General features: G+C 31.9%; 2 protein-coding genes across 6 annotated transcripts; both read left to right on the top strand.

Annotated features, from left to right (window-relative positions):
* Positions 1 to 761: 761 nt before the first annotated feature.
* On the top strand, positions 762 to 5,372 carry LOC123269033 (plasminogen activator inhibitor 1 RNA-binding protein-like). Of its 5 annotated transcripts, none has more exons than XM_044734528.1 (7): positions 764 to 1,189; positions 2,081 to 2,231; positions 2,386 to 2,601; positions 2,746 to 2,754; positions 3,332 to 3,415; positions 3,535 to 4,057; positions 4,905 to 5,372. In XM_044734528.1, the coding sequence occupies exons 1-7, from the start codon at positions 928 to 930 to the stop codon at positions 5,010 to 5,012; spliced, it is 1,353 nt and encodes a 450-aa protein (XP_044590463.1). In that variant the 5' UTR covers positions 764 to 927; the 3' UTR covers positions 5,013 to 5,372. The 5 variants fall into 5 exon arrangements, with proteins under 5 accessions (XP_044590467.1, XP_044590463.1, XP_044590465.1 ...); XM_044734530.1 differs by having other exon boundaries at positions 769 to 1,189; positions 3,344 to 3,415; XM_044734529.1 differs by lacking the exon at positions 2,746 to 2,754 and having other exon boundaries at positions 769 to 1,189.
* Positions 5,373 to 7,894: 2,522 nt separating this feature from the next.
* LOC123268890 (plexin-B) lies at positions 7,895 to 23,490 on the top strand. The gene is made up of 4 exons (XM_044734323.1): positions 7,895 to 8,722; positions 11,843 to 12,754; positions 13,931 to 19,560; positions 20,646 to 23,490. Exons 2-4 carry the CDS (start codon positions 12,232 to 12,234, stop codon positions 20,751 to 20,753), a joined length of 6,261 nt encoding a protein of 2,086 aa, XP_044590258.1. The 5' UTR covers positions 7,895 to 8,722; positions 11,843 to 12,231; the 3' UTR covers positions 20,754 to 23,490.
* The last annotated feature ends 1,685 nt before the right edge of the window (positions 23,491 to 25,175 follow it).

The following is a 25,175-nucleotide window of genomic DNA, read 5'->3' as shown; positions in this document are numbered from 1 at the left end:
AAAATGTATTTATTAAAATCAATTGTTGAGAAATTTTTTTTTTAATAATTTTTAAGTAATTAATATTTTATTTATTTATTTTCAGATATCTTTTTTATATTAATTTTTTTTCATTGTTATTTTATAGTCATTTATTATGAAATTTATTTAAAAAAATACATTGTAATAAAATCTGTATGAATAAAAAATATAAAATAATTTATAGTCATAAGAATAATTGTTTTTTTAACATATCTCATGTAAATACTTGTAAATAAATTTCTACAACACTTGAATAAAAATAATACTGATATTTACTAAGAAAATATTAAAATAAATTTTTTTTCTATTTGATAAAAATTTTCTTGTTAAAAAGATTTGAAATAATTAATATTTAAATTTTCGCGCTTTTTAGTTTGCCGGTTTTCCGTACGTAGCGCAACAAATATTTAAAAGAATGAACTAACAAAAACAACACAAACAAACTAAAAAATAATTATCATTTAACATTATGCAATTAATTGTTGATGATAAAAGTTAAAAAAAACCAAAAAGAGTATTTAAAAGAATAAAAATGCCGAGCGCGTTTTTTCATGAAAACCCGGCTGGTGATCACCAAACTAGAGCGTGTTATTTTATTAAATTACAAATAAACGGCAAATTATTTAATAACCAAAGTGACATAACAATTAAAATTTAATTTTTTCAGATCGAATTGTTCTATTAACTGCAATAATAAAGCGAGAAATAAAAAAAGTAGTAGGGGCAGATAGCGTCTGGGTTTGAGACTGAATGCGGTCCCTCCCCAAGCCCAGCACAGACCTCGTGGTAGACACGGACTTCTCGTATCAGCCATATTGAAAAATTGAATGTATCTGTTACACAAGGGCTCAAGAGTAGCCGATAATTATTTGCATAATCCTCATCAAAAAGAGGATAAATATCGCCATGGAGAATACGTACAGCATCACCGTAACTAACAAATTTTTGTTGGCCCTGGACGAGGATGAGGATCCTTTGGAGCTGCTGAAAGTTCGCGAACAAGAGAAGGAAGCCAAAAAGAAGGAAAAACTCTCCGAGAAAGAGAACAAAAGTAAGCAACCTGAGGCACCAGCCAAAACTCCTGGCGTGAAACCCCAAAAAAGCCGCGTTATCAAGGATGCGCAACAGCAGCAGGTGAAGCCCAACCAGGAGTTGAAAAAGGATCAAGGTTAGTTGATTTATTTTAATCTTAAAACTCTGAATCACTTGACCTCGTGTTTGCCACTATGGCCGACCACGGACCTCGTGTTCATTCAGCCGACTCTATATCCACTTAATCTCCCTTTTAATTGCCGCCTTATCTTACGCATAATAATCCATCATTGTTAAATAACTTGTTTACCATTTTTATTCCCAGTTTATTTAAATTTATTCGCAACAAACGGGCTCTGAAAAATCATTAATCTTTGGCGCGTTTTCATGGGTTAAGATGAGCATCTACCGGCGTGATAGAGCGCGAATTTAATCCAACAGAAGCTTCCTTTATCTTTATTCCTTTTTCCAGGCCCTATATTTTTTATCTTCAACATTAATTAAGCTGCATTTATTTTAGCATCAACATTTATGACGAGTTACCATATATGGCGCTAATTTTTTTTTTCTTCCTTCCGTTTTTTTAATGTTTTTTTTTTTTTAGAAAATTCGAGTGATTGTCGGGAGGAAAAAATATAATTAGTTTGTTATTTTGTGATCTAATAAAGAGACAATAATGTTCGAGAACAGCTGAGCGGTAGAAATAATTTAAAATTCCATGTGCTTACTCACAAGTCTAGCCAACATGTCCGCCATGAGGCATGATAAAAATACAACTATCACCTTACCTCCCACCGAGCTTACTATTTAGTTATTATTACTATTCCTACATCGAGTAATATATTTTTAAATATTTATTTTTTTATTGTAAATTATTCATTTAAAAAAAAAATTTTTTTTTTATAAATTTTTAAGACATAATTTTTATTTTATAATAATAAATTTTATTCAATAACAAGATAATAAAAAATTAATGAGTAAAGTAATTAATGATTTTTTTTTTTATTTTTTTTTTTTTTTTATTTAGTTGAGAAAAAGCCAGCTCAGCCGCGTTCAGGCGGTGATCGCAACGTTAAATTCTCCGGCGAGTCTCGAGAGGATCACAACAACAGACGTAACCGCGAGGACGGTGATCGTCCCCCTCGTGCTCAAGGAGAGTACAGACGAGGGCCTTCCGGGTAAATATCTACAAAATGAATTAATTAAAAGTCTTCTAAGTCACTATTGCCACTTTCGACTGATAGAAAAAAGTCTTTCGTAGTGACTAATCATGATAATGATTGATAAGATAATTAATTATAAATAAATTTTAATTAAAATTATTTTTAACAGTGAGGGTCGAGAAAACCGAGAGTTCCGTGGTTCAAACGATGGCCCACGCGGTGACTTTAGTGAACGTAGATCAGCACGTGGAGGTCCTCGTGGTGGTGGCGCCGGCGAGAGGGGCTTAGGCCCACGTGGTGGACGTGGAGGATCACGCGGTCATCGCAGTGGTTTTGATAATCGCGGCAAACGGGAATTTGATCGTCAATCTGGTTCTGATAGAACGTAAGTATTTAATTATATGCTTAAGTATTTATTTTTTATTAATTAATTAACCAAAAAAAAATTTTTAAGTAACTTATCAAAAAATTTTTTAAGTAGTTTTCTTTTTTTGCTATAAATTATTTTTTATTTTATGTCTGAACTTAGACAACCGAGGTAAGCATTCTAGCTACCTTAATAAATATTAATTATTTTTAATATAAATTTGATAATTATTTACAAGTGGGGTGTCCACCATTTTAATTTTCATTTTTTTGAACGAAATTTTTATTTAATTTTATTGGTATATTTTTTTTTAATGATACATAAAAAAATGAACAATTTAAAAAAAAAAAGTTGATTATCACAATTTTAACAAATTTTCAAAAAAATTTATAAATTTTTTTAAAAATTGTGATATTCAAATTTTTTTTTTTAAATTATTCGTTTTTTTATGTACTTTTCAGAAAAATATAAAATAGAAAATTTTATCCAAAAACATGAAAGCCAAAATTTTTTTCAACTTTTTAAAGGCAAAAAAGCTATCGAAATTTTTTTTTTCCTTTCACGACATTTTTTATCATAAATGCGCCGTAAAAATAAACAGAATAAGAAAAATTAAAAAATGTTAATTTTTCACCTAAATATGGTAAAAAATAAAGTGAACTCCAATTGTAAATAATTACCAAAAATTTTAATTAATTTATTGCAATAAATTGTATTGGTTGATGGTTGGCTGCATTAATGATAATAGGCATGCTTACAGTGGAGTCAAACCAGTTGACAAGAAAGACGGCGCTGGTAGCCACAACTGGGGATCTCACAACGATGACATTGCGTGAGTTGATAACTTATTTCTGTTATTACTTAACAATTTTATTACGTGGGAACTCTAGATTATTAGCAGATTAATCAGTGCTTGATAATTAAAATTAATAAAAAAAATTTTGTTAACAGAGAAACTCTAAACCAGGAAAACAATGAAGACTGGAGCAACTTGGACAAACCTGAAGAAGTGCCAACGACTTCAACGGAGACTAAGGACTCAACAGAAGCCCCGGCTAGCGCTGGAGATGCTTCTGCTGAAGAAAAGCCCGCTGAGGAAGAAACCAAGGAGCTCACTTACGATGAATGGAAGGCCTTGCGTGGAAATCGTGCTAAGCCGACTTACAACTTGCGTAAAGCCGGAGAAGGCGAAGACTTGACTCGCTGGAAGAAAATGTACGCTTTGGAAAAAAAGAAGGAAGGCGCTGAGGAAGAAGATGATGAAGAAGAAGAGTACGATGCCGCTGCTGAGTACCCTCAACGCGTTGGAAGGCAAAAACGCGTTTATGAAATTGAAATTCAGTTCAGCGACTCACGGCGTGGCGCTGGAGGACGTGGTGGCCGTGGAGGACGTGGTCGCGGTGACCGCATGAATGGTCGCGGTTTCGGTGGCAACCGTGGTGGAATGAGCAGAGATGATACTCGTATTGCTGCTGTAAGTATTTTTTTTTATATTTTTTCATAGCTAATTAGTAATTATAATTGATTAATTTTTTTAAAAAGGTATTCTGGTCTAGAGGCATGAAATTTCAGGTAATTTTTTAAGTGCCGTAAAAAAAAAGGCAATCAATATTTTTACTATACATTTTGTTATGTTATTTATCAACATTGTAAAAATACAAAAAAATTATAAAAGTTGAAAATTCAAAAAATTAGCAGCTGATAACGTGGAAGAAGAGTCTCAAAAAATTGGTATGATTCCAACCCTCTTAGCAATCGGAAGTAAAAAAACAAAAAAAGATTATTAATCTAGATTAATGTCACTATAGTTGGAACTACGGAAAAGTTGAAAAAAATTTTTTTCACAAAATGGCGACTGCCTGGAAAAAAAAAAAAAAAAACTTTTTTACCATTTTTTTTTACTTTCGAATTTTCTTTAAATAGTAAAAATTGAAATTTGGGTATGAACGTAGTTCGAACCATAGCGACATTATTATAGATTAATAATATTTTTTATTTTTTTGTTTCCGATTGCTAGGTGGGTTGGAATCATGAGTATAGTCACGTGCCACTTTTTTCGAGACCCCTCCACTTTATCAGCTGCTAATTTTTTGAATTTTCAACTTCATTTTTTTTTTGTACTCTTATAATGTTAATAAATAACTTATAAGAAAATGTATCGTAAAAAAAGTGATTGCTTTTTTTTACGGCACTTAAAAAATTACCTGAAATTTCATGCTTCTAGACCAGAGAAGAATACCCCTTTTTAATTTGAAAATTGTAATCTAAAAAATTATAATTATAAAATTTATTAATGATTTTTTAATTATGGTTCAATTTAGGATGTCATCAAGGCTCCAGCTCCAGTAGTAGAGCAGAGATCACCACGTGGACGTCCACAAAACGCTCCAAAGGTTGATGACGAGCACGACTTTCCGTCATTGGGTTAAACTTACTCACAGCTTCTTTATCTTCGCGCTGTATTGACATCTAAGCAACAAATATACGGAATTAAACTAAAAAAAAAAAAACCCCATTATAAAAAGAAATAATTTAAAATCACTACTCTCAAATACCATCAGTGAATGATTAAATAATTATGATAACTTTGAACACTAGCTCTTTATGCTACTCTTATTATCAATTGTCACCACAATCTCGCAATGTTTAAAAAAATACTTAGTAATACATTTAATAACAATACGTAAAACAACATCGGTACGTGTGCGCAAATTATTGAGTCAAGGCATAATTAAAACTCAAAATTGTTAACGAAAGTAGAAGAAAAGAAATACAAATAATTAACATTACTGTCTATAAATTATTAATAAATTAATTCGTTGATGAATTAATTAATTTATTAATTATTAATTTTTTTTTTGCCCTGCAGAATTTGTGCAGCGTTATGTAAAACGTTTTATTTTTAACATACTAGTCTGAGACCGACTGCAGGAGCAAGTCACGCGGAGACTAAGTGTTTATTTTTTAAACTTAACGTGCGTCTACGTAATTTCTCTCTGTCATCAATTGTAATGAAACAAACTATTTTACAGTGTAGCATTGTAACATTTAACGTTGTTACATTTATTATTATTATTATTAATATTAATTATAATTATTATTATTATTATTAATTTTTATGCAGAAAATTAAATAAAATGACGAAAAAATCCAAAGTACGAGTAGAAGAACCGATTTTTACAATCTTAAATATTAAAAATAAATTTTATTATTTAAAACAACCTCGTATGATTAATATCAAGATTGCAATTATTTTTTCAACACATTTTTTTGTGGTACTTCTTTTCGGTTTATTTAAGAATTAAGAGTAATCGAAGGCCTAGTTGCAGGCTAGTAAATATAAACTGAAAAAAAAAAACCTAATACGTATAAATATTAATATTTAAAAAAAAATGAAAAGCTTGTATAAATAATTTGCTTGAATACTAAAAATTAAGACTTTTGATGGCCTTTACTTTGATTTTTTTTTTTTTTTTAGTTACTTTTTTATATAGTTTAAAAATAATAATAATAATAATGGTCCTTCAGCAAAAAAAACTTAATTTTAAAAATAATTTTCAAATCTTTTCTTTCGAATTGATCATAAGTTTTTTTTTAGCTTATAATTGAAAAAGAAAAAAAAGAAATGTATAGAAATAATTTTCTTTATATAATTGACTAAAAAAGAAAATGAAAAAAATAATCTTATAAATTATTTAATAACATAAGCAACACATTTGTCCTCGATACATTTATTGGAAATAAAGATCAATTTTCTCGTATCGACATTCAGTAATTATAAAAAGAAAAAAAAAATTCCTTAAGTAGTTGATTAGCGGACTTGAGTACATCTATTTTATAGAAAACGCTACATGTACACTTGTATGTAAAACAAAAAGAAAATAATTAAAGATACTTTACGAGTTTTCCAAAATGGAAATAAAAATACAAAACTGTTGATACAATAATAAACAGTTTTCGTGGCTTTGGTAATAAAAATCTGTAAATAAAAATGATTTACAATTAAAAATAGTCGACAGTACCCAATAATTGCCATTAAACCTTAAGAAAAATTGACGAGTGATAAAAAAAATAACGGGTTGTGTTTGTTAATGGCTTTTGATGTGCATTTAATTCGTCGTAATTTACGTGCAGGTTTAAATAATAAATAAAAATTCTACTAATTATTTAGTAATTACAATTAATATATCTTTTAGTCATTTAACATTTTTGGGGCTTTTATTTATATTTAAAATTCTGTAATAAATATTTTTATTAAGTTTCCGCGAACAAAGTCATACTTAAAATTTATCAATATTTTCCTAAAGCTTTCCCTTTTTTTTAAATATTTTTACCATACCGAAATTTCATCATTAAATTTTTTTAATAATTTAGTAGTTTTATCATTAATAATTTATTTTACCAAATTAAATTAAGAGCTAAAAGGTTTCTATTTACAAAATATCAAATATGCATTCCAAAAAATTTTATCCAGAATCTCCAATCTTGGGCTTATGCAACATAGTTAAAAAATTAAATTTCTCTTTTTGCAATACAAGTATTTATTTTTTCTATAAAAGGAAAATTAATCTATATTAATTAAATATTTTCTAAACAAGGTATTAGATTTTTGTCTCTATCTTTATTAGTTCCAGCAATTTTATTTCCTGAAAGACTAATTATTCAAATTCAATTTTTAAAAAAATTTTTCAAGTCCTTGGAATACATTTTACAAAATTTCTTATCTAAAAATAAAAAATAATGACATAATGTTAGCAGTCTTGAGCATTTTTTAATTTTTTAAAACAAATTTGATTTGAAAAATGATTTTTAAAAAATTACATTTTTAAGTTAATATTTCTACATATCAATTTTTTTTTTACTATAATTTATTTATTGAAAAAAGTTATTAGATATCTGTTTAATTTATTTTCACTAAAAAAAAATATACAATTATTTCATTCTAAAAATCTACTTCATAAAAAAAAAATATGCAACAAAAATTATTTCAATGATACTCAAATTACCAAACATCTATCAATTTTTATAATTTTTATACCAATTAAATTATTAGAAAAAAATTCCAAGCTGAAACTTTAAAAAATTGATTTTTAATAATAAAAAAAGTTTTCAGATGTCTGGTAAATTAATGACATTAAAGTTAGCAGTTACGTGATAATTTTTTAATTTTATTCAAACAAATTTTTTCCAAAAAATTGAATTTTGTATTTTTAAAAATTTCTATATGTCAATTTTTTCTCATTTATTTTGCCGTAATTTATTTGTTAAAAAAAATTCTTAAAATTAATTTTAATTTAAATTTAGAATCATTGATATTAACCTCACATAAATAATTTCCAAATAAATACCACTACCCGCAAAATGAATCATAGCGAAAGAAGAAACACGAAAAAAACATTGAGCTGAATTTCCAAGATTTTGCTGAGTCACCAACGCCGTGAAAATAGATGTCGCCACCACCTTAAACCTCGTTTCTATGAAAGAAGCTTTGATTATTCCCAACCAGAGGGCGGTAGTGTCCGCGGGAAATTCAAAGCAAGCGCGAAGTATATCCGCGTGAGCGGTTGGAAGCGAGACAGCAAGAGCGTACAGGGAGCAGGATAACTGGTTGCTCTGAGCATGGGGGAGGGCGGCGGAACAGGAGCGCACGCCGTAGTAGTCACGGTATCCAACCCCCATGTACAACCCGTGTCCGTCGAATTTTAATGGCGGCCGACCCCGACGGTATCCCGCTTAGTGTTATTGTAATTGACACACTTGGTACGTCACAACTGTGAACGTTTCTGTTAAATAAACCATCGGATTACTCAACAATAACCAGTGCGTGAACAAGTGTATATTAATAATAAATATAAACAACCAGTGTATTATAAAAATCTAAAATCTATACCTATATATTATACATCTATATCTATATATACATATAGTAAAACAGTGAGTGGATATATAATTTGATATAATATATTGTTTATTGTGTGTCGCGAGCTCAACGACCTGGGCGACGATCGAATAAGATTCATGTTTGCACACCATCCTCATCATGCTCAAGACTGCTGTTACTCTCGATTTAGTGACTCCTTGATCCTCAGATTCAACAAAACCGAGAAACAATGTCCCCGTGTGTTCTCTATCGAATAAGGTAATTCCTACTCAAGGGATAAATAAATTTATTAAAATAAATTATAATTAAAATCAATTTACACATCTAGATGCTGCTGCTAATTTAAAACTCGAAATTTTAAAATAAAAAATTAAAAAAAAAGAAAAGGAATTTTGGTAAATGAAGAACACCGCGTGTAGACAAAGGTTCGGAGTAGAGCGCATTGATAATTGCATTTATTTGTACATACTTCTCCGCTGGGTACTCGAGCTTTCAGATAAAAAATATTTTCAAAAGCGTTTTCCGTCAATCGGATATATCAGTTAAAAGAGTATTTTTTTTTTTACAGATCGGGTGCATTGTACGGAGTTTTTTTAACTTTTTTTAGGGAAATAAATTGTCGGAAGAGAAAATTGATGATGATACACAGGGGGGACGATAGCCTTGCCTTTGTGCGAAGACAGTGGCCTTAGCTGTCAAGTGCGCCTACGTTTCTCTCCCTCTTTTCCTCTCACCCCCCCGCGCTTTCTCCCTATACACCATACATCGCTGTAATGTACCACCATACATACATATATATGTATTTATATATAGATATAGAGCTAAAGAGCTAAAGAGCTAGGTAGAAGTAGATATTTGAACAGTAGTGTGCGCCATATATATAGCAAAGGGCGGTGTGTATGTAAGGGTACTCTAGAGTAAGAGTATGAGAGGAAAGAGTAGAGTGAATACCTTGGTGATGGTGGTAGTTGTCGTGGGGAGAGTGCCACCTGGGCCCGTTTGTCATAGCACTGCAGCCATCTCTTGTGCATTCCTCATTAGTCATTATTAATTTACGAGCTGAAATGTCGATGGGCAAAAGGGATCCTGCTCCTACTCCTGGTGGAGCTCCTGCTACTGGTTATGCCTCAACTCCTACAGTTTATTGTTGTAAAAACAACGTCGTCGGGGATTCAAGTAGTACTTGAAAACATTGAGACTTCATTATTCTATTTGAATGCTTTATATGGTCTTTGTTTGTACGCTCGATACTTGAACCATCTCTTACAACGTTTTCACATTTTTTTACTTGAAATTTATTATTATTGTTTATAAAGTTGTTATAATAATCATAATAATAATTAATGTACAAGAGAATCTTAGATGACTGTTGGTTTGTAAGAGGCTTGGCTAATTAGAGAATCATTCAATCGGTTTAAGGACGCTCGTAATACCTGAAGCTTATTATTACATTTTAAATTTTGTCTTTGATGTTTGGAAATTATTTTTATTTGTTATTATTATTATTATAATTAATTTTATTTAAAATTTTGTTAAATAATTATTATTATTTTATTATTAAATAATTTTTAAAAATCTAAAATTATTTATTAATTTTTAGAATTTATAAAATTATAATTACGATACACGTTTGGAGTCATGTTAAACAGACAATAGCGCATGATTAATACAAAGCTAATTTACGTATCAAAAGACTTAAAAATATCATCGATTATTTTAGAGCTGTCAAAATATTTAAAGAACTAAAATTTATATGGTAACAAAATAGAATATTGAATGCTTTAATTAAATTTAAATTATAATCTATAAAAATTTAATTTACTATTTAAAAAAACATCAGTGTTGAAAAGATTTAAATTTATCTAAAAATAAAATCACTGTTTAAGATAAATTGTTATCTGATTAAACATTAGTTCAACAATAAGTTTTCTACAAATATACTGACTGAGATAAAAAAATAAATAATTTACCAATCATGAAAAGATTAGAAAAAATGTTAATGAATCGTAAATAAAATATGTAAACAGTTAGGTAGCATTGGACTCACAAGTACCTTACGAGCGTCTTTAAATGATTAAGCTTATAAATGTATCCTCTTGTAACAGATTTAATCTTGTTTAAACATTCAGGTCCCGATCTATCAGACACAGAGGATTAATTAAACAAAAGTTTTTACGTCTACAAAAGTTCAAGAACAAATATTTGAATAAAATTTTATCGAATCATAGTCTAGAGTTTTAAAAAAACATAGATCGCCTATACTGGCAGGAGATTAATGAGTGCTAAGCAATATAAATATCCATAATTATTCTACCGTAGATGTACAGTGTCTGAGACTCTCTGTACTGGCAAATGTGAGATAATCCTCATAAGGATTCATAACAATTAATCAAACGCAAATACTCACTGCAATATTTTATCAAACAAAACATTGATAATCACCCGGTAAATTAATTACACGTGTGTATAAATACTATTTTAATTATATCTATATTATTAATAGAATAAGAAGAATTTTTTGGCCAGTGTATTTATATGATAAAATGGGCTTTTATGGTTAAATTTGGAATCGTTGGATAGGTTTTGATCTGAAGTTATGCCTTTTCAAGGTTTCATATCATTCTCACCAATAGTAAATTTATGATGATAAGTATTTAGCTTGCATTTGAAAATGCTCTATTTCTAGATACATAATTAAGAAATGACCTTGTATCTTGTGAACTATTGACATTTTTAAAGATATAAGCTCATCCCGATGTTACACTCATCAAGACCTTTCATTTGAGTACCCACATCGATTTTTCATATATTTCATATATTTATATATTTCACAAATACCATATATATAAAATATATAAAAAATTCCATGTGGGTACTCAAATGAAAGGTCTCGATTATTGTAACATCGGGATGAGCTTATATCTTTAAAAATGTCAATAATTAAGAAATGACATTGCTATCTTGTTGACTATTGACATTTTTAAAGATATAAGCTCACCCCGACATTACACTCATCGAGACCTTTCATTTGAGTACCCACATCAATTTTTCATATATTTATATATATTATATATATGTATATATGAAAAATATATGAAAAATTGATGTGGGTACTCAAATGAAAGCTCTTGATGAGTATAACATCAGAATGAGCTTATATCTTTAAAAATGTCAATAGTTAAGAAAATACAGTGCAATTTAACAAAAGTCATTATTTAACAAAGCAAAATTTTATTTATTTATAGTTCACAAGTCACGGCAGTCACATAGTGACAGTAGGTTGCTAGTATAACATTGTAGTATTAGTGATAATAATAACAAAAATATTTATAATAATAATAATAAATATTAATGAATAAACATCTGTCGTTGTTCCAGGAATTCGAGACAGTGAGCATGATGCTGGAGTGTGAATACACACGGAGCTGGTAGCGCCTTTTAGACATTGGCCAACTACCAGCAGGGTTCTTTTTCCCTTTCTATTCCCTCTCCCTCTCTTTATTCCTTCCCCATTTGCTCTATACCCATTTCAAACTTCTTTATAAAAAAAAAGAAGAAAAAAAAATCTTTTTTTACCTTTCCTTTAACTACTACAACTACAACTATTCCTACACCACTGACACCGATACTACTACGACTACTAGCTCAGCTACTGGGATCACCTCCATCACCATTACGACCATTACTACAACTCATTATACATTATTTTTTGCTCTCCTTCCCAAACTCTTAACCCTGTATGTTTTATCCACTTTTACCACGACGAAATGAGACTCTTTGGACCAAAAGCTTTTGCCATTTTACTGGTGGTACCACCGCCACCACGATTACGTACGCCGACATCGCCCCAGCAAACAGCAACACAAACGCAAACACCCGTACTGAGATCACCACAAAGCTTGAGGTCCATCGAATCAGTCCTTTCATCAGTATGGCTATTCACACTGGTCCTTGTAACACTGACAATAAGTACAACAATAGCATCTGCACAGACCGTCCCTTCGTCATCATCCGCCTCATCAGCCTCCTCGTCCTCCTCCACAGCTTCGGCATCCTCTCATCTGTCCCAAGACAACTCGACCCAGCATATTGTCGCAAGGTATCCACCTGAATCCGGGCTAAGGCTCATCGACACTTATCCCAAATTGGACGCCAATTCAACCCGTGAAGGACCACTACGTTTCAATCATCTCACGATTGATCCAACCACCGGGAGACTCTATGCCGGAGCTGTTAATAGACTGATGCAATTTGACGCAAACCTCAAATTAGAGAAACTTGTATCCACTGGTAAATTTTCCGAGTTATATTTTTTTTTTTTTTTTTTTTTTTTTTTTTTAAATTTTTATTCTGCTTTGGTAAAGTATCCTCTGACAAAATAACTAAACCGGATAAAATATTTACCCAGTATATAATTGTGACTAAATATTGAATGAAAAGAAAGTTAGCCGACATCTAAAAATTTTTCGAATTTTTTTTATTAAAAAAATTATGACAAAAAAATTTGAAAAACTATAATTGCAATTGAAAAAAATTTTTTTTTAGTTTAAATTTAATATATGAAGCAAAATCAAAAAATTAAAAATGTCGAATAACTTTATTATAAATATATTTTTTTATATATTATAAAAAAATTAGTTCTAAAAAATAATTAAAAAAAATTACATATTTAATTTTTTTAAATTTCCATGTCAATTTTTTTTTGTCATAATTTATTTGTTAAAAAAAAATTATTAAAATTATTAAATATCTGCTAAATTTATTTTCATTAAATATTGAACATAATAAATGCTCTTTAATTATTTTATTTTAAAAATTTTTTTTTTTGGTAGAAATTTATTTCTCTAACTAAATTTTTTTAATTTATAAATTTTTCAAAGAGAAATGTACAGTAGAGTAATTTGTGAAAACTATATTCTACATGTTGTAACCGAATTTAAAATACTCTTTGAGCAAGCAATCAAATAAATTTTATTAGTTCCATAAAATAAAATGAAAATTATCAAGTTTCACATTTGAAAAAAAAAAAAAAAAAAAAGAAAAAAAAATTTTTTTTGCTGTTTGACTAGACCCAGAAAATTTAAATATAATATTAATTTATCAAAAGTAAATTGTGAGTACTAAATATAAAATCATACTTACAATTAATATTTAAAAAAAAATATCTCGGTTAAATATTTTGTCTGAGGAAAACTAAGAGTATCATCACTACAGAGAATTATCTAATTACTTATTCAATAAAATAAGTTAAACAATAGCCAAGGGGTTTAGCTGATTGGAAATAACAGATTGAGTTATTAGCAATGAAGCATGCTCCTCAGTCAGTAGTGTTATCTCTGAACTAAAAGCTCCTGCTGAAAACGAGCCCGTATCACTGTAATGATGATTAATAATAATAATTCAAAAGATATTAATCTTGATAAAAAACAATTGATAGTAATGATAGTATTTTAAATTTATTTGCAGGACCAAGGTTAGATAATCCCCAGTGCCATGCAACCGGATGTACATCACGTGAAATGACAACCTCGTTGATGGACAATGTAAACAAACTCCTGATAGCGGATCTGGAGTCAAAGACACTGATAGCGTGCGGTTCTTTGCTTCAAGGTGCCTGTGAGAAGTACAATATATCGAATATCTCACAGAAGCCAAATTTCTTACCGCACAGTGTAGCTGCCAATGACGAGTATTCATCAACGTATGCATTTATCGGGCCAAAACGATACAATGCCTGGGAGCATACCAGCAACATTCTCTACGTCGGGACAACCTTTACAAATAACGGCGAGTATCGACACGACGTGCCAGCGATATCCAGTCGTCAACTAGGTACTCTTGAGTATGCACAGTACACATTCCAGAAGCAATCAATACTTCACATTGACGTTAAATACCGTGATCACTTTCTCGTTAAGTATATTTATGGTTTCAATGCAAGTGATTATGCATACTTTGTTCTTGTACAGAAACAATCATATTTGCCGGAACAAGAGGAATTGGGTTACGTATCACGGTTGGCACGTAGCTGTATTAATGATTCTAATTACGATAGTTACACCGAAGTGACGCTACAGTGCAATGTTGATATGGGAAACGGTACCGAGCAAGTTTATAATTTAGTACAGGATGCCAAAGTTGCTGCCGCCGGAAGTGATTTAGCCTCCCAGTTGGGTATCACTACGGGTGATCCAGTATTTGTATCGGTCTTTTCGCCCAGCAAGGGAATCACCAATGACCCGCTGCCCCGTTCAGCCCTCTGTGTCTACAGTCTCCAAGACATCGAGGCTAAATTCAACGAAAACATCTACATGTGCTTTAACGGCAGCATCAAGTACCGCAACATGGGTTACATAAGCGGGCCAATACAGGACGGAGAATGTCCGGAGGCCGGTACCACCGGCAGTATTATTAATTTCTGTGAGGTTGGTCTCAAAATATCCGGCGTGTCGCCGATTATCGGGCATGCCATTCTACAGTTTCCCGATACTTTCGTCACCTCGGTAACAGTTGCCAACACCGAGAGCCATACTGTTGCATTTTTGGGCACCAACGACGGTCTGTTGAAGAAAGTCCTGCTGTCAGGCTCCGAGTCGTCCGTCTACGAGAGCGTCGTTGTTGACAAGGGACACAGAATAATGTCAGACATGATACTGTCCTCCGACGGGGCTTACATTTACGTTCTGTCGGCTGGAAGAATAACTAAAGTCAAAGTTGAGCACTGCAGTGATTACACCAGCTGCAGTACGTGTTTGGACGCTAAAGATCCTTACTGTGGATGGTGCTCGCTAGAGAAACGCTGCACTGTCCGCAGTACGTGTCAGAAAGCAAATCGCAGCAGTCCAAGGTGGCTGTCGTTGAGCACCGGGCAGCAGTGCATTGACTTTGAGCAAGTGCTACCAGATCGTCTGCCTATTAAACAAATGGCAACGGTCCAACTGACCATCAGAACACTGCCGGAATTACCATCTGGCGCTAATTACAAGTGTGTTTTCGGTAATTCTGAGCCGATCGACGCAATAATGACCGGTTCCGGATTGTCTTGTCCAGCTCCGGTGATTCAGCGTCGTCCTACGATACCCGAGGGCACAGATCACGTCTTGGTACCGCTGTCAGTCCGTTCCAGTGAGACCAACAAAGATTTTGTGTCGCGTAACTTTGCGTACTTTGACTGTTCAAGACACACTTTGTGCTCGGAGTGTGTCACCTCACCGTGGAGCTGCAGCTGGTGTGTTTACGACAACAAGTGCACTCACAACACAAGCGGCTGTCAGGGTAACATAATATCCGGAGAGAACGCCAACGCAGCGACCCTGGCTGCTCACGGTGTTCAATACTGTCCGAGATTTTCTCGACGACAAGAGCCGCTGATGCTACCGAACAACGTTCCGAAAGAAATAGTGCTGGAGGTTGAAAATTTACCGCATCCACAAATTGGTCACACTGGCTTTCAGTGCATTGTGTCAATAGAGGGAGCTAATTTGCGCGTACAAGCCCGAGTAGACAGCAGTAGGTTCATTGTTTGTGATAAAACAATATATTCATACGAAGCTACTACCGGCGAGTACGAAGCATCGGTTACTGTTGTGTGGAACACAAACCACCACGTAGATCGCACAACAATTATTCTGTACAAGTGCGAGGTACTGGGTTCCCACCGTGAGCATGCCGATTGTTCGCTCTGTATGACACGAGACCCAAGGTTCGATTGCTCGTGGTGTGGCAACAGCTGCATGAATCGGCACTCGTGTCTCCACGTTCCCTTCTCCGAGTGTCCTAAGCCTCGCATAGACATGATACGACCGCTCAGTGGACCTATTGAAGGCGGCACTCTTGTCACTATTGAGGGCAGCAATTTGGGATTGAAGCGCAGCGATGTTTCCAATAAAATTCACATCGGTAATACGCCCTGTGTTTTGATAGACTATGAAATCTCAGTGAGAATTATTTGTCGGACTGGAGCACGGGAGGCCACCGACAAGGCTACCGTTGTTGTTGGGAATGACGCTGGCTACACCGAAAGTACAGTATTGTTTCAATACAAAGATATACAATTGTCCGGTATTTATCCGTCCGTTGGCCCTCAAAGTGGTGGTACACAAATAGCAATCACCGGTGAGTACCTGAATATTGGAAGTACGATATCTGCATATTTGGACGAATTAAAGTGTCATGTTAATGCAACACAAGCTAGCAGTACACGTTTAACTTGTGTTACCAGTAAATCAAATAGTGTTAGACAAATTCAAATATTAACATTGAGTATAGACGGTGCTAATCGTACACTAACAAATAATCCCTTTAATTACACCCAAGACCCAACAATTATGGAGATAAAACCTTTGCGTAGTTTTGTATCCGGCGGACGCATGATAACCGTCCACGGGACCAATTTAGACACCATACAAAAACCCGAGATGGAAGTTTACGCAGACAACGAATTGAAGCCGGTAAATAGAACTGTTTGTAGTGTACTGAATCCCACTCAAATGGAGTGTCCGAGCCCCAGTGTTGCTGATAAGTTCTACAATCACCGCGCTAAGCGATTAGTCCGCTCATTGATTTACAAACAGCAGCAGCAACAGCAACAACAACAACATCAGCAGCAGCAGCAGCAGCAACCTCACTCGGTGATAGCCTCCCGTGGCACTAAAGACACTCAGCTGTCGCTGAAAATAGCCTTCGTCATGGACAACGTCGAGAGTGTCCGTGATTTAGAGAAGCACTTTCAAAATCTACGGCATCGCTTGCTCTATGTTGAAGATCCAAAATTTTTTTCCTTCCCTCACATGGTTAAATTATACAAAGGCGACACTTTGGTGATAGAGGGTGAAAATTTGAATTACGCGAGTGATGAAACTGATGTTAACGTAACAGTGGGTACTGCGGTCTGCAATGTTACGTCATTAGCGCACACACAATTAGTGTGTACGCCACCGGATCAACAGCCAGCGGCTACTGATGAAATGGGTATTAAAACAAAACGTGGCTTGCCACTGGTTGTAGTACGTGTTGGCAGAAGCCTACGTTTTCCGATAGGTTATCTGCAGTATGATGTAATTAAATCTTATCCAATACCACCGGAGGCTATCGCTGGTATTGCTGCCGGTACATTTGGTTTGGTATTTCTGTTTGTGCTAGTTCTCGTAGTGTACAGACGAAAAAGCACACAAGCCGAGCGGGAGTACAAGAGAATCCAAATTCAAATGGACACATTGGAGAGTAACATAAGAATGGAGTGCAAGCAAGCGTTCGCTGAACTCCAGACTGACATGACCGATTTGACAGCCGATCTTGAGTCCTCGGGTATTCCGACACTCGACCACAAAAATTATATTATGAAAGTATTTTTTCCCGGAGTGCTCGACCACCCGATACTCAGCGACCCGAGGTCACGTAGCGCATTATCCCGGTCTAATTACGACACCGCGATGATCCAGTTCGAGCAATTGGTTAACAACAAGTGCTTTATTTTGACGTTCATTGAGACCCTGGAAGCGCAAAAGGACTTTAACATCAGGGACAAAGTAAACGTCGCTTCTTTGCTGATGGTAGTGCTTATGGGCAAGATGGAGTACGCCACGGATGTCCTGATGAATTTATTACTGAGACTTATTGATAAGTCAGTGGATACCAAGCATCCGCAGTTAATGTTAAGGCGCACGGAGTCTGTTGTTGAAAAAATGCTGACCAACTGGATGGCGCTGTGTATGTATAATTATTTAAAAGATTACGCGGCGTCATCGCTCTTTTTGCTCTTCAAAGCCATTAAACATCAGATAGAAAAGGGTCCTGTGGATGTGGTGACTCACGACGCGAGGTACTCCCTGTCGGAAGAGCGGCTGCTGCGCGAGCAGATAGATCACAGTATCGTGACTCTGCACGTGGTCCAAGACGATCTTGACGAAAAAATCCAGTGCAAGGTTCTGGATTGCGATACTATTAGCCAAGTTAAGTCGAAAATACTCGACGCGTTGTACAAAAACACTCCCTTTTCCCTGAGGCCGTCCATACACAACGTAGACCTGGAGTGGCGGCACGGTCGCGGTGGGCATTTGACCCTCCAGGACGAGGATCTGACGACCAAGTGCAGCGGAGGGTGGAAGAAAATTAACACGCTCTCTCATTATGGAGTCAAAGAGTCCGCGGTGATGTCTCTGATTCCAAGGCAGAACGAGGCCTTCACGATGGGCTGCAAGACTCCTTATCACACGTGCAAGCCTTCCTCACACCATCAGCAGCACACGCATCACCACTCGCTGCACCGGATAAACCACTGCTCCACCGGGCATCTCCCCTCGACGCCCAGCCATGGATTGCTCAGTCCTATCATGTACCCTCATCCTCCCGGGATCTATTTTGACGCCCAACACTCGCCTTCTTTGATCACCGCCAATGGCGACATTGAGAGCTCTGGTAATCAGCGGCTTTGGCATCTGATAAGACCTATTGACGAGGTCCACTGTCCGCCCAGCAATGGATTCACCAACAGCAAGCATCATCATCATCATACTGAGTGCACGCACAAAGCTATCCCGGAGATATTCTTGACCAGGCTACTCTCGACCAAGGGGACTGTACAAAAATTCGTGGATGATTTTCTTAATACCATTTTGACGGCCAACGAAGCATTGCCCAGCGCTGTTAAATGGCTCTTCGACTTTCTGGATGAAGCTGCTAAGCGACACGGGATTACTGACCCAGAGGTAGCTCACGCGTGGAAGTCAAACAGTTTGCCGCTGAGATTCTGGGTGAATTTTATTAAAAATCCAGACTTTATGTTTGACATAAATAAGTCGACAACTGTTGACTCGAGTTTGTCTGTTATTGCCCAAATGTTTATGGATGCATGCTCGACGACCGAGCACCGGCTGGGAAAAGATTCACCCTCGAATAAATTATTGTTCGCTAAAGACATACCGCACTATCGTGACAAAGTTGGTAGATTTTATCATGATGTACAAAAATTACCGGCTATTACTGAGCAAGATATTTCAAGTGCCATGCAGCAATTAAGCGCGTCACACGGCAATGAATTTGACGTTATTGCTGCTCTTAAGGAACTATACATCTACGTCCATAAATACTATGAACAAGTTAGTATTCGTTATATTATTTATTACACTTTTTAATTCAACTATTTTATTTTTTTTTTTTACATAATTAATAAATAAAAAGGCTGTCTTGAATTTTTAACGCCACTAATTCATACCTTTTTTTGATCATTAAATTTTTTTGTAACCAACGTCTTGAGGTGCAGTTTCAAAAGAAATATTAAGTACCGCAAAACCATTAAAAATTCATACTTGACATTTTAATTATATATAGATTTTTTTTTTTTTAAACTATGAATAAAATTAATATTATCTATATTATTAAGAGAATAAGAAAAATTTTGTCTTCAGGATAGTCATATGATAAAATCGAATTTTTAATGAAATTTAGTGACTTGACTTGAATTTGTGCCTTTTCTAGGTTTCATATTGTTTTCACCAATAGTTAATTTATTATGATAAGTATTTAGGCTGCATTCGAAAATGCTCTTTCTCTAGATACATAATTAAGAAATGGACTTGTATCTTGTGAATTATTGACATTTTTAAAAATATAAACTCATCCCGATGTGACTCTCATCGATACCTTTCATTTGAGTACCCACATCAATTTTTCATATATTTATATATTTTACAAATACCATATACATATAATATATAAAAAATACCATGTGGGTACTCAAATGAAGGGTCTCGATTAGTGTAACATCGGGATAAGTTTATATCTTTAAAAATGTCAATAATTAAGAAATGACCTTTTATCTTGTGAAATATTGACATTTTTAAAGAAATAAGCTCATCCCGACATTACACTCATCGAGACCTTTCATTTGAGTACCCACATGGTATTTTTTATATATATGGTATTTGTGAAATATATAAATATATAAAATATATGTAAAATTGATGTGGGTACTCAAATGAAAGGTCTTGATGAGTGTAACATCGGGATGAGCTTATATCTTTGAAAACGTCAATAGTTAAAAAAGTACAGTGCAATTTAACAAAAGTCATTATTCAATAAAGCAAGATTTTATTTATTTATAGTTCACAAGTCTCGGCAGTCACATAGTGACTGCAAGGCTGCTAGTATTTAATTATTATAATTAATTATTTATATTTTTTAGATTCTTGAGGCCTTGGAATCAGACGCGGGATGTCGCAAGCTGCATTTAGCGCATAGACTTGAAAATGTAGCGTGCACACTGGAGGGTGAGGAGACCAGTGCCTGCTGACACAACATCATTCAAACGAACTCCATTCATTGAACAGTTAAATATTAAAAGCAAACCTCGGATTTAAATTACTGATTAGTGCCTCGATTTTGCGCATCAGACTTACACTCATTCACTTATGATAAATACTCATACTTACACTCTCACTCATTACAGATAAAACACAAACAATCCATTTAAAATCCCTAGAGATTCACATAACACATTAATTCTGCTAAATACATATAACATAAACATACGCATTAACACCTCGTAAACTTGTATAAAAGTGTAACACATTATCGATTAAGTGATACAAACGAGATTGCTAGTGACAATTGCGATAGCTGGACAAAGCTATGGACTTTAATAATAAATAAAATAAAAAACTTTAGTATTGCGACAGGTCATAAGTTCGTTGGTGACTCGTGACTCTGTGCATAGAAAAACCGGGGAATAGATGAAAAAAAATGAGAGAGAGAGACTAAAAAATGAGGAAATAAAAAGAAGAAACGAGTTGAATGAAGAGATAAATAAGTGGAAGAAATCAGTCATTGTGTCCATCAGTACTGTTTGTACAAATATATTTAAAGATAAAAGTGTACGGGCAGCGAGCAATCTGTGATCCGAGCACGTGTGGCTATGCCTACTGTCTTATCGTCTACGATAAATAATTATTATTAATATTATTCTTATTATAAACGATAATAATAATAATAATAATAATGATTATATTATTATATTATATTATATATTATTATTATTATGTTAGATATAGCGGACGGATTTGGTGGAAAGTAATCGTGAGTGATTATGGTATGCCTTTGAAAAATATTCAGTTTTATCTGAATAGTGTAAAATTGTGGGAATCTGTAAATTTTTTTTTATTGTATTTTATTTAATTGACTAATTAATTACTTAGATTTTTTTAAAGTTGACATTTAATGTCAATTTGTGTATAAAAACTTTAGAAATTGATTGATTATTGAGTAATAATAATAATAATGATAATAATAAGATTAATAACGAAGGCATTTAACCGCGTACCATTAAATACTCACTGATAATTAAATATTGCGTATCAATTCTTACGGATATATTTTATCTTTTTTTTTATACACGAGAATTGATATTTACGTATATATAAATATAAATTTATATATATATACATTGAATAAATTATATATAAATATAAATTTAATGAAAAAAAAAAAAAAAACAAAAATTATAAATATATATATAAATATATAAATATTATACATAAAAAAAAAAAATAATAACAAACAAAGCGCGGAAGCACATCCATGGAATGTAGTGAGCTAGTTAGAGAGGGATTATATATGTATAAATAAATATTATTATTATAATAATAATTATAATTATGATTATTATTATTAACAAAAAATTGTAAGGCTGAATGCCTCTCGTTAAGAGAATCGAATATAAGAAACAAATAATATTTAATTAGTTCGTAATAATAAGTAACGATTAATGTTTTAGAAAAATGTCGGTGATTAATTAACAAATTGATAAATGATATTATTTAAACAAATGTGACAACAATTGAGATTAAAATTATAGAATAATTATTTAAATCTGAGAGTTGCTGTGTCAAGTGTTATTAATTTAGTGCAGCTCACTTGGGCCTATAAGCCTACGTACAATTACAATGGAGTTGAGTACTGTTTAAATACTCTTATCTCAAGACTCATGGTTAATTAACAATTTATTTTTTTTTACTTACAATTTATTTTATACTTGTTATTACTATCATTTTTTTTTTACTTCGTAATGAATCTTGTAAATGGTTTTTACAATTAAGTAAATAGAAAAAAAAAATTAATTAACTAAACGTTTACGAACAAATAAAATAGTGTACTTGTAATATTTTTGCGCGGTATTTTCTCGTAATTTGCTGTCCGGTCGTTACGTCTGTATTCGTATTTATACGTCTGTATTCGTAACAATTATTATTATTATCATTATTATTAATGAAATAATTGACGACAGACTTATTAATTGATAGCAGAGTGGTTGAATAGTTACTTATTAAATAACTAACCGGTAATTAAAGTACTGAATTTATAAAGACTGTAACTAACAAAATTTTAAACTCACTACAACACAGTAAATAATTCATTGGTTAATTATCATACTAATATTTCTACATAAAATTTTTATGATAATTAAAAAGTTAGTAAATTATTATATAAAGGATTTTTGACTGGATCTGTAACTTTTTAAATTAAACTTTTTTTTTTTTTTTTTTTTTTTTCATTAAAGTTTGTAGAATTTAATAACTATTTTTTCTCAGTTTATTTAAAATCTCCGAAACTTTAAAGAGTAATTGTTTTTCATTTTTTTAATATTAAAGTTATTGAATTAGTTTACCGTGAAAAAAGTAACTTTATAACCACTTTGTGATATTATTAAATTAAAATTCATTAAGAAAATAGATAGCGGTAGTTGAATAGACGCGATAGAGCAAAAGCGGCATTTTTGTACCAGTTTCATGATTAAAAAAAAAAACAAATAATAAGAATCAAGATGTGCCTGAACTCCTTATTGTCAAATAATTATCGATGGCACAGTTGATAGATACACATTAGACAATTAGTTCGTTTGTCTCCGAGTATCTATTGTACATCGATTCAATGGTTCATTTATTACTGTATTATTTACAAATATTCATTAATTGAGTGTACTATTTTTTGTAATTAATTATTTTTAATATTTCAATCTGTTAAAATTATTCAATTATTTTTGTTTTTATTTCTCCAAAATTATATCAATATAATTAATTTTTTTTATACAGTGATTGAAAATTAAAAAAAAAAATATTCTTTACACTTAATTAATAAACATAGTTGATAATAACAGTTTTAATTGTACTGAATTAAAGGCTACTTATCAAATGATAAAAAATGAAAAACAGCTAAATGTGATTACACTTATTCAGTATGCAATAGCATGGCCATGTCTAAGTTTAAATACTCAGTATACATATATACAATTACATATACATATAAATATATATAAAACGAACAAAAAAAAATTATACATATTTTTTTTTTTTTTTAAACCGAGTGACTGACTGGAAATTATTTTTTTTACTTTTGTTTACAATCTTTTGTATTTTTTTCTCAATCTATTATAATAATTTTTTTACAATTATAAGCGTATATATATTTATATATTTTGTTTCTTTTTTATACAAAAGCAAATTGCGTGAGAATGAAACGCCTGGACTGCGCCTAAAGTAATGAACAAAAAGAAAATAAAAATTAAATTAAAAGTAAAATAATGAACTATAAAAAAAAAATAAATTGAGCACTGCCAATGCTCTCTCGGCGCTCTTCTACGCACATAACAAAAAATTTAAATAAATTATTAAAATTTAAAATTGACTATTGAAATCGTTATCGTCCGAATGATATTATTAAATTAAAATTAAATTTTACGTATACAGGAAATTTATATTGAGAAAATTTTTTTAATTACTCAACACTTGTACTTAAACACACAGTTTGTTAAATTCATCCGCAAAGTACTGAATTAAACTACTGAATAAATTTAATGATAAATAAGTCTATATAGTAAATAAATTAATTAAATATAAAAAAAAAAAAAAATTTTTTTTTATAATTTCTTGTGTACGTAATATTTGTTTTTATATTGTATTTATTTGCATTTAAGGAGTTGACTCCATGACGAGAGTACGTCAATCTGTGCATTGTAATTTAAATTATAATTATTAATTACGCAAGATATTTTTTTTGCTGTATAGTATCGTTAATAATTAATTAATTAAATATTAAAATTATCATTATTATTATTATTATTATTATTATTACTATAAAATGTATTATTTACAGACACGTAAATAATAAAACGTGTTACCCCAATGGGCAAAACGTCTTCCTAATTAAATTCATAAAAAAGTGCTTATAATTAATTGCACACGTGTCTTTAAAATATTTGTTAATTTAATTTTTTTATACACTAAATTGTTTATATATATAAAAAAAAAATTTACACTTTATTTTTAATATAAAAAAAAATTATGTCGCATTTGAAATGCGCAACTATGTAATTATTAATTTGCAATTGGACTTAAATTTTTTTATTTGGTCACTAAAATTAATATTTATTAATTTATGATTATTTAACAAATTGGGAATCTCAAAATTAAATGAAAATTAAACAGATTGACGTACACTTAAACTGTACGTTAAATGTGCACACATGAGTATTTAAAATTAATAATTTTTTACGCTATTTATTAAAAATAGTAAAGTATAAGTACATAAAAAGAAACAAATAATAATAATAATAATAATGAATGAATGAATAAAAACTTTTTGTATAATAGCTGTGATGTAAAAGACGCTAATTGTATTAATTGAATTTTAAACAAACTAATTAAATAACATGTACTAAAAA

The sequence above is a fragment of the Cotesia glomerata genome, linkage group LG7, assembly GCF_020080835.1.
Source record: "Cotesia glomerata isolate CgM1 linkage group LG7, MPM_Cglom_v2.3, whole genome shotgun sequence".
Lineage (NCBI taxonomy): Eukaryota > Metazoa > Arthropoda > Insecta > Hymenoptera > Braconidae > Cotesia > Cotesia glomerata.
The sequence above is the reverse complement of the archived record's forward strand: the minus strand, read 5'-3'. Positions and strand labels throughout refer to the sequence as shown.

Bases quoted from the DNA above. Each gene is read 5' to 3' on its own strand.
- LOC123269033 (XM_044734528.1), top strand. From the start codon at position 928: ATGGAGAATACGTACAGCATCACCGTAACTAACAAATTTTTGTTGGCC. The intron at 1,190-2,080 runs GTTAGTTGATTT...TTTTTTATTTAG, and splicing joins GGAGTTGAAAAAGGATCAAG to TTGAGAAAAAGCCAGCTCAG. The intron at 4,058-4,904 runs GTAAGTATTTTT...GGTTCAATTTAG, and splicing joins ATGATACTCGTATTGCTGCT to GATGTCATCAAGGCTCCAGC.
- LOC123268890 (XM_044734323.1), top strand. From the start codon at position 12,232: ATGAGACTCTTTGGACCAAAAGCTTTTGCCATTTTACTGGTGGTACCA. The intron at 12,755-13,930 runs GTAAATTTTCCG...ATTTATTTGCAG, and splicing joins AGAGAAACTTGTATCCACTG to GACCAAGGTTAGATAATCCC. The intron at 19,561-20,645 runs GTTAGTATTCGT...TATATTTTTTAG, and splicing joins TCCATAAATACTATGAACAA to ATTCTTGAGGCCTTGGAATC.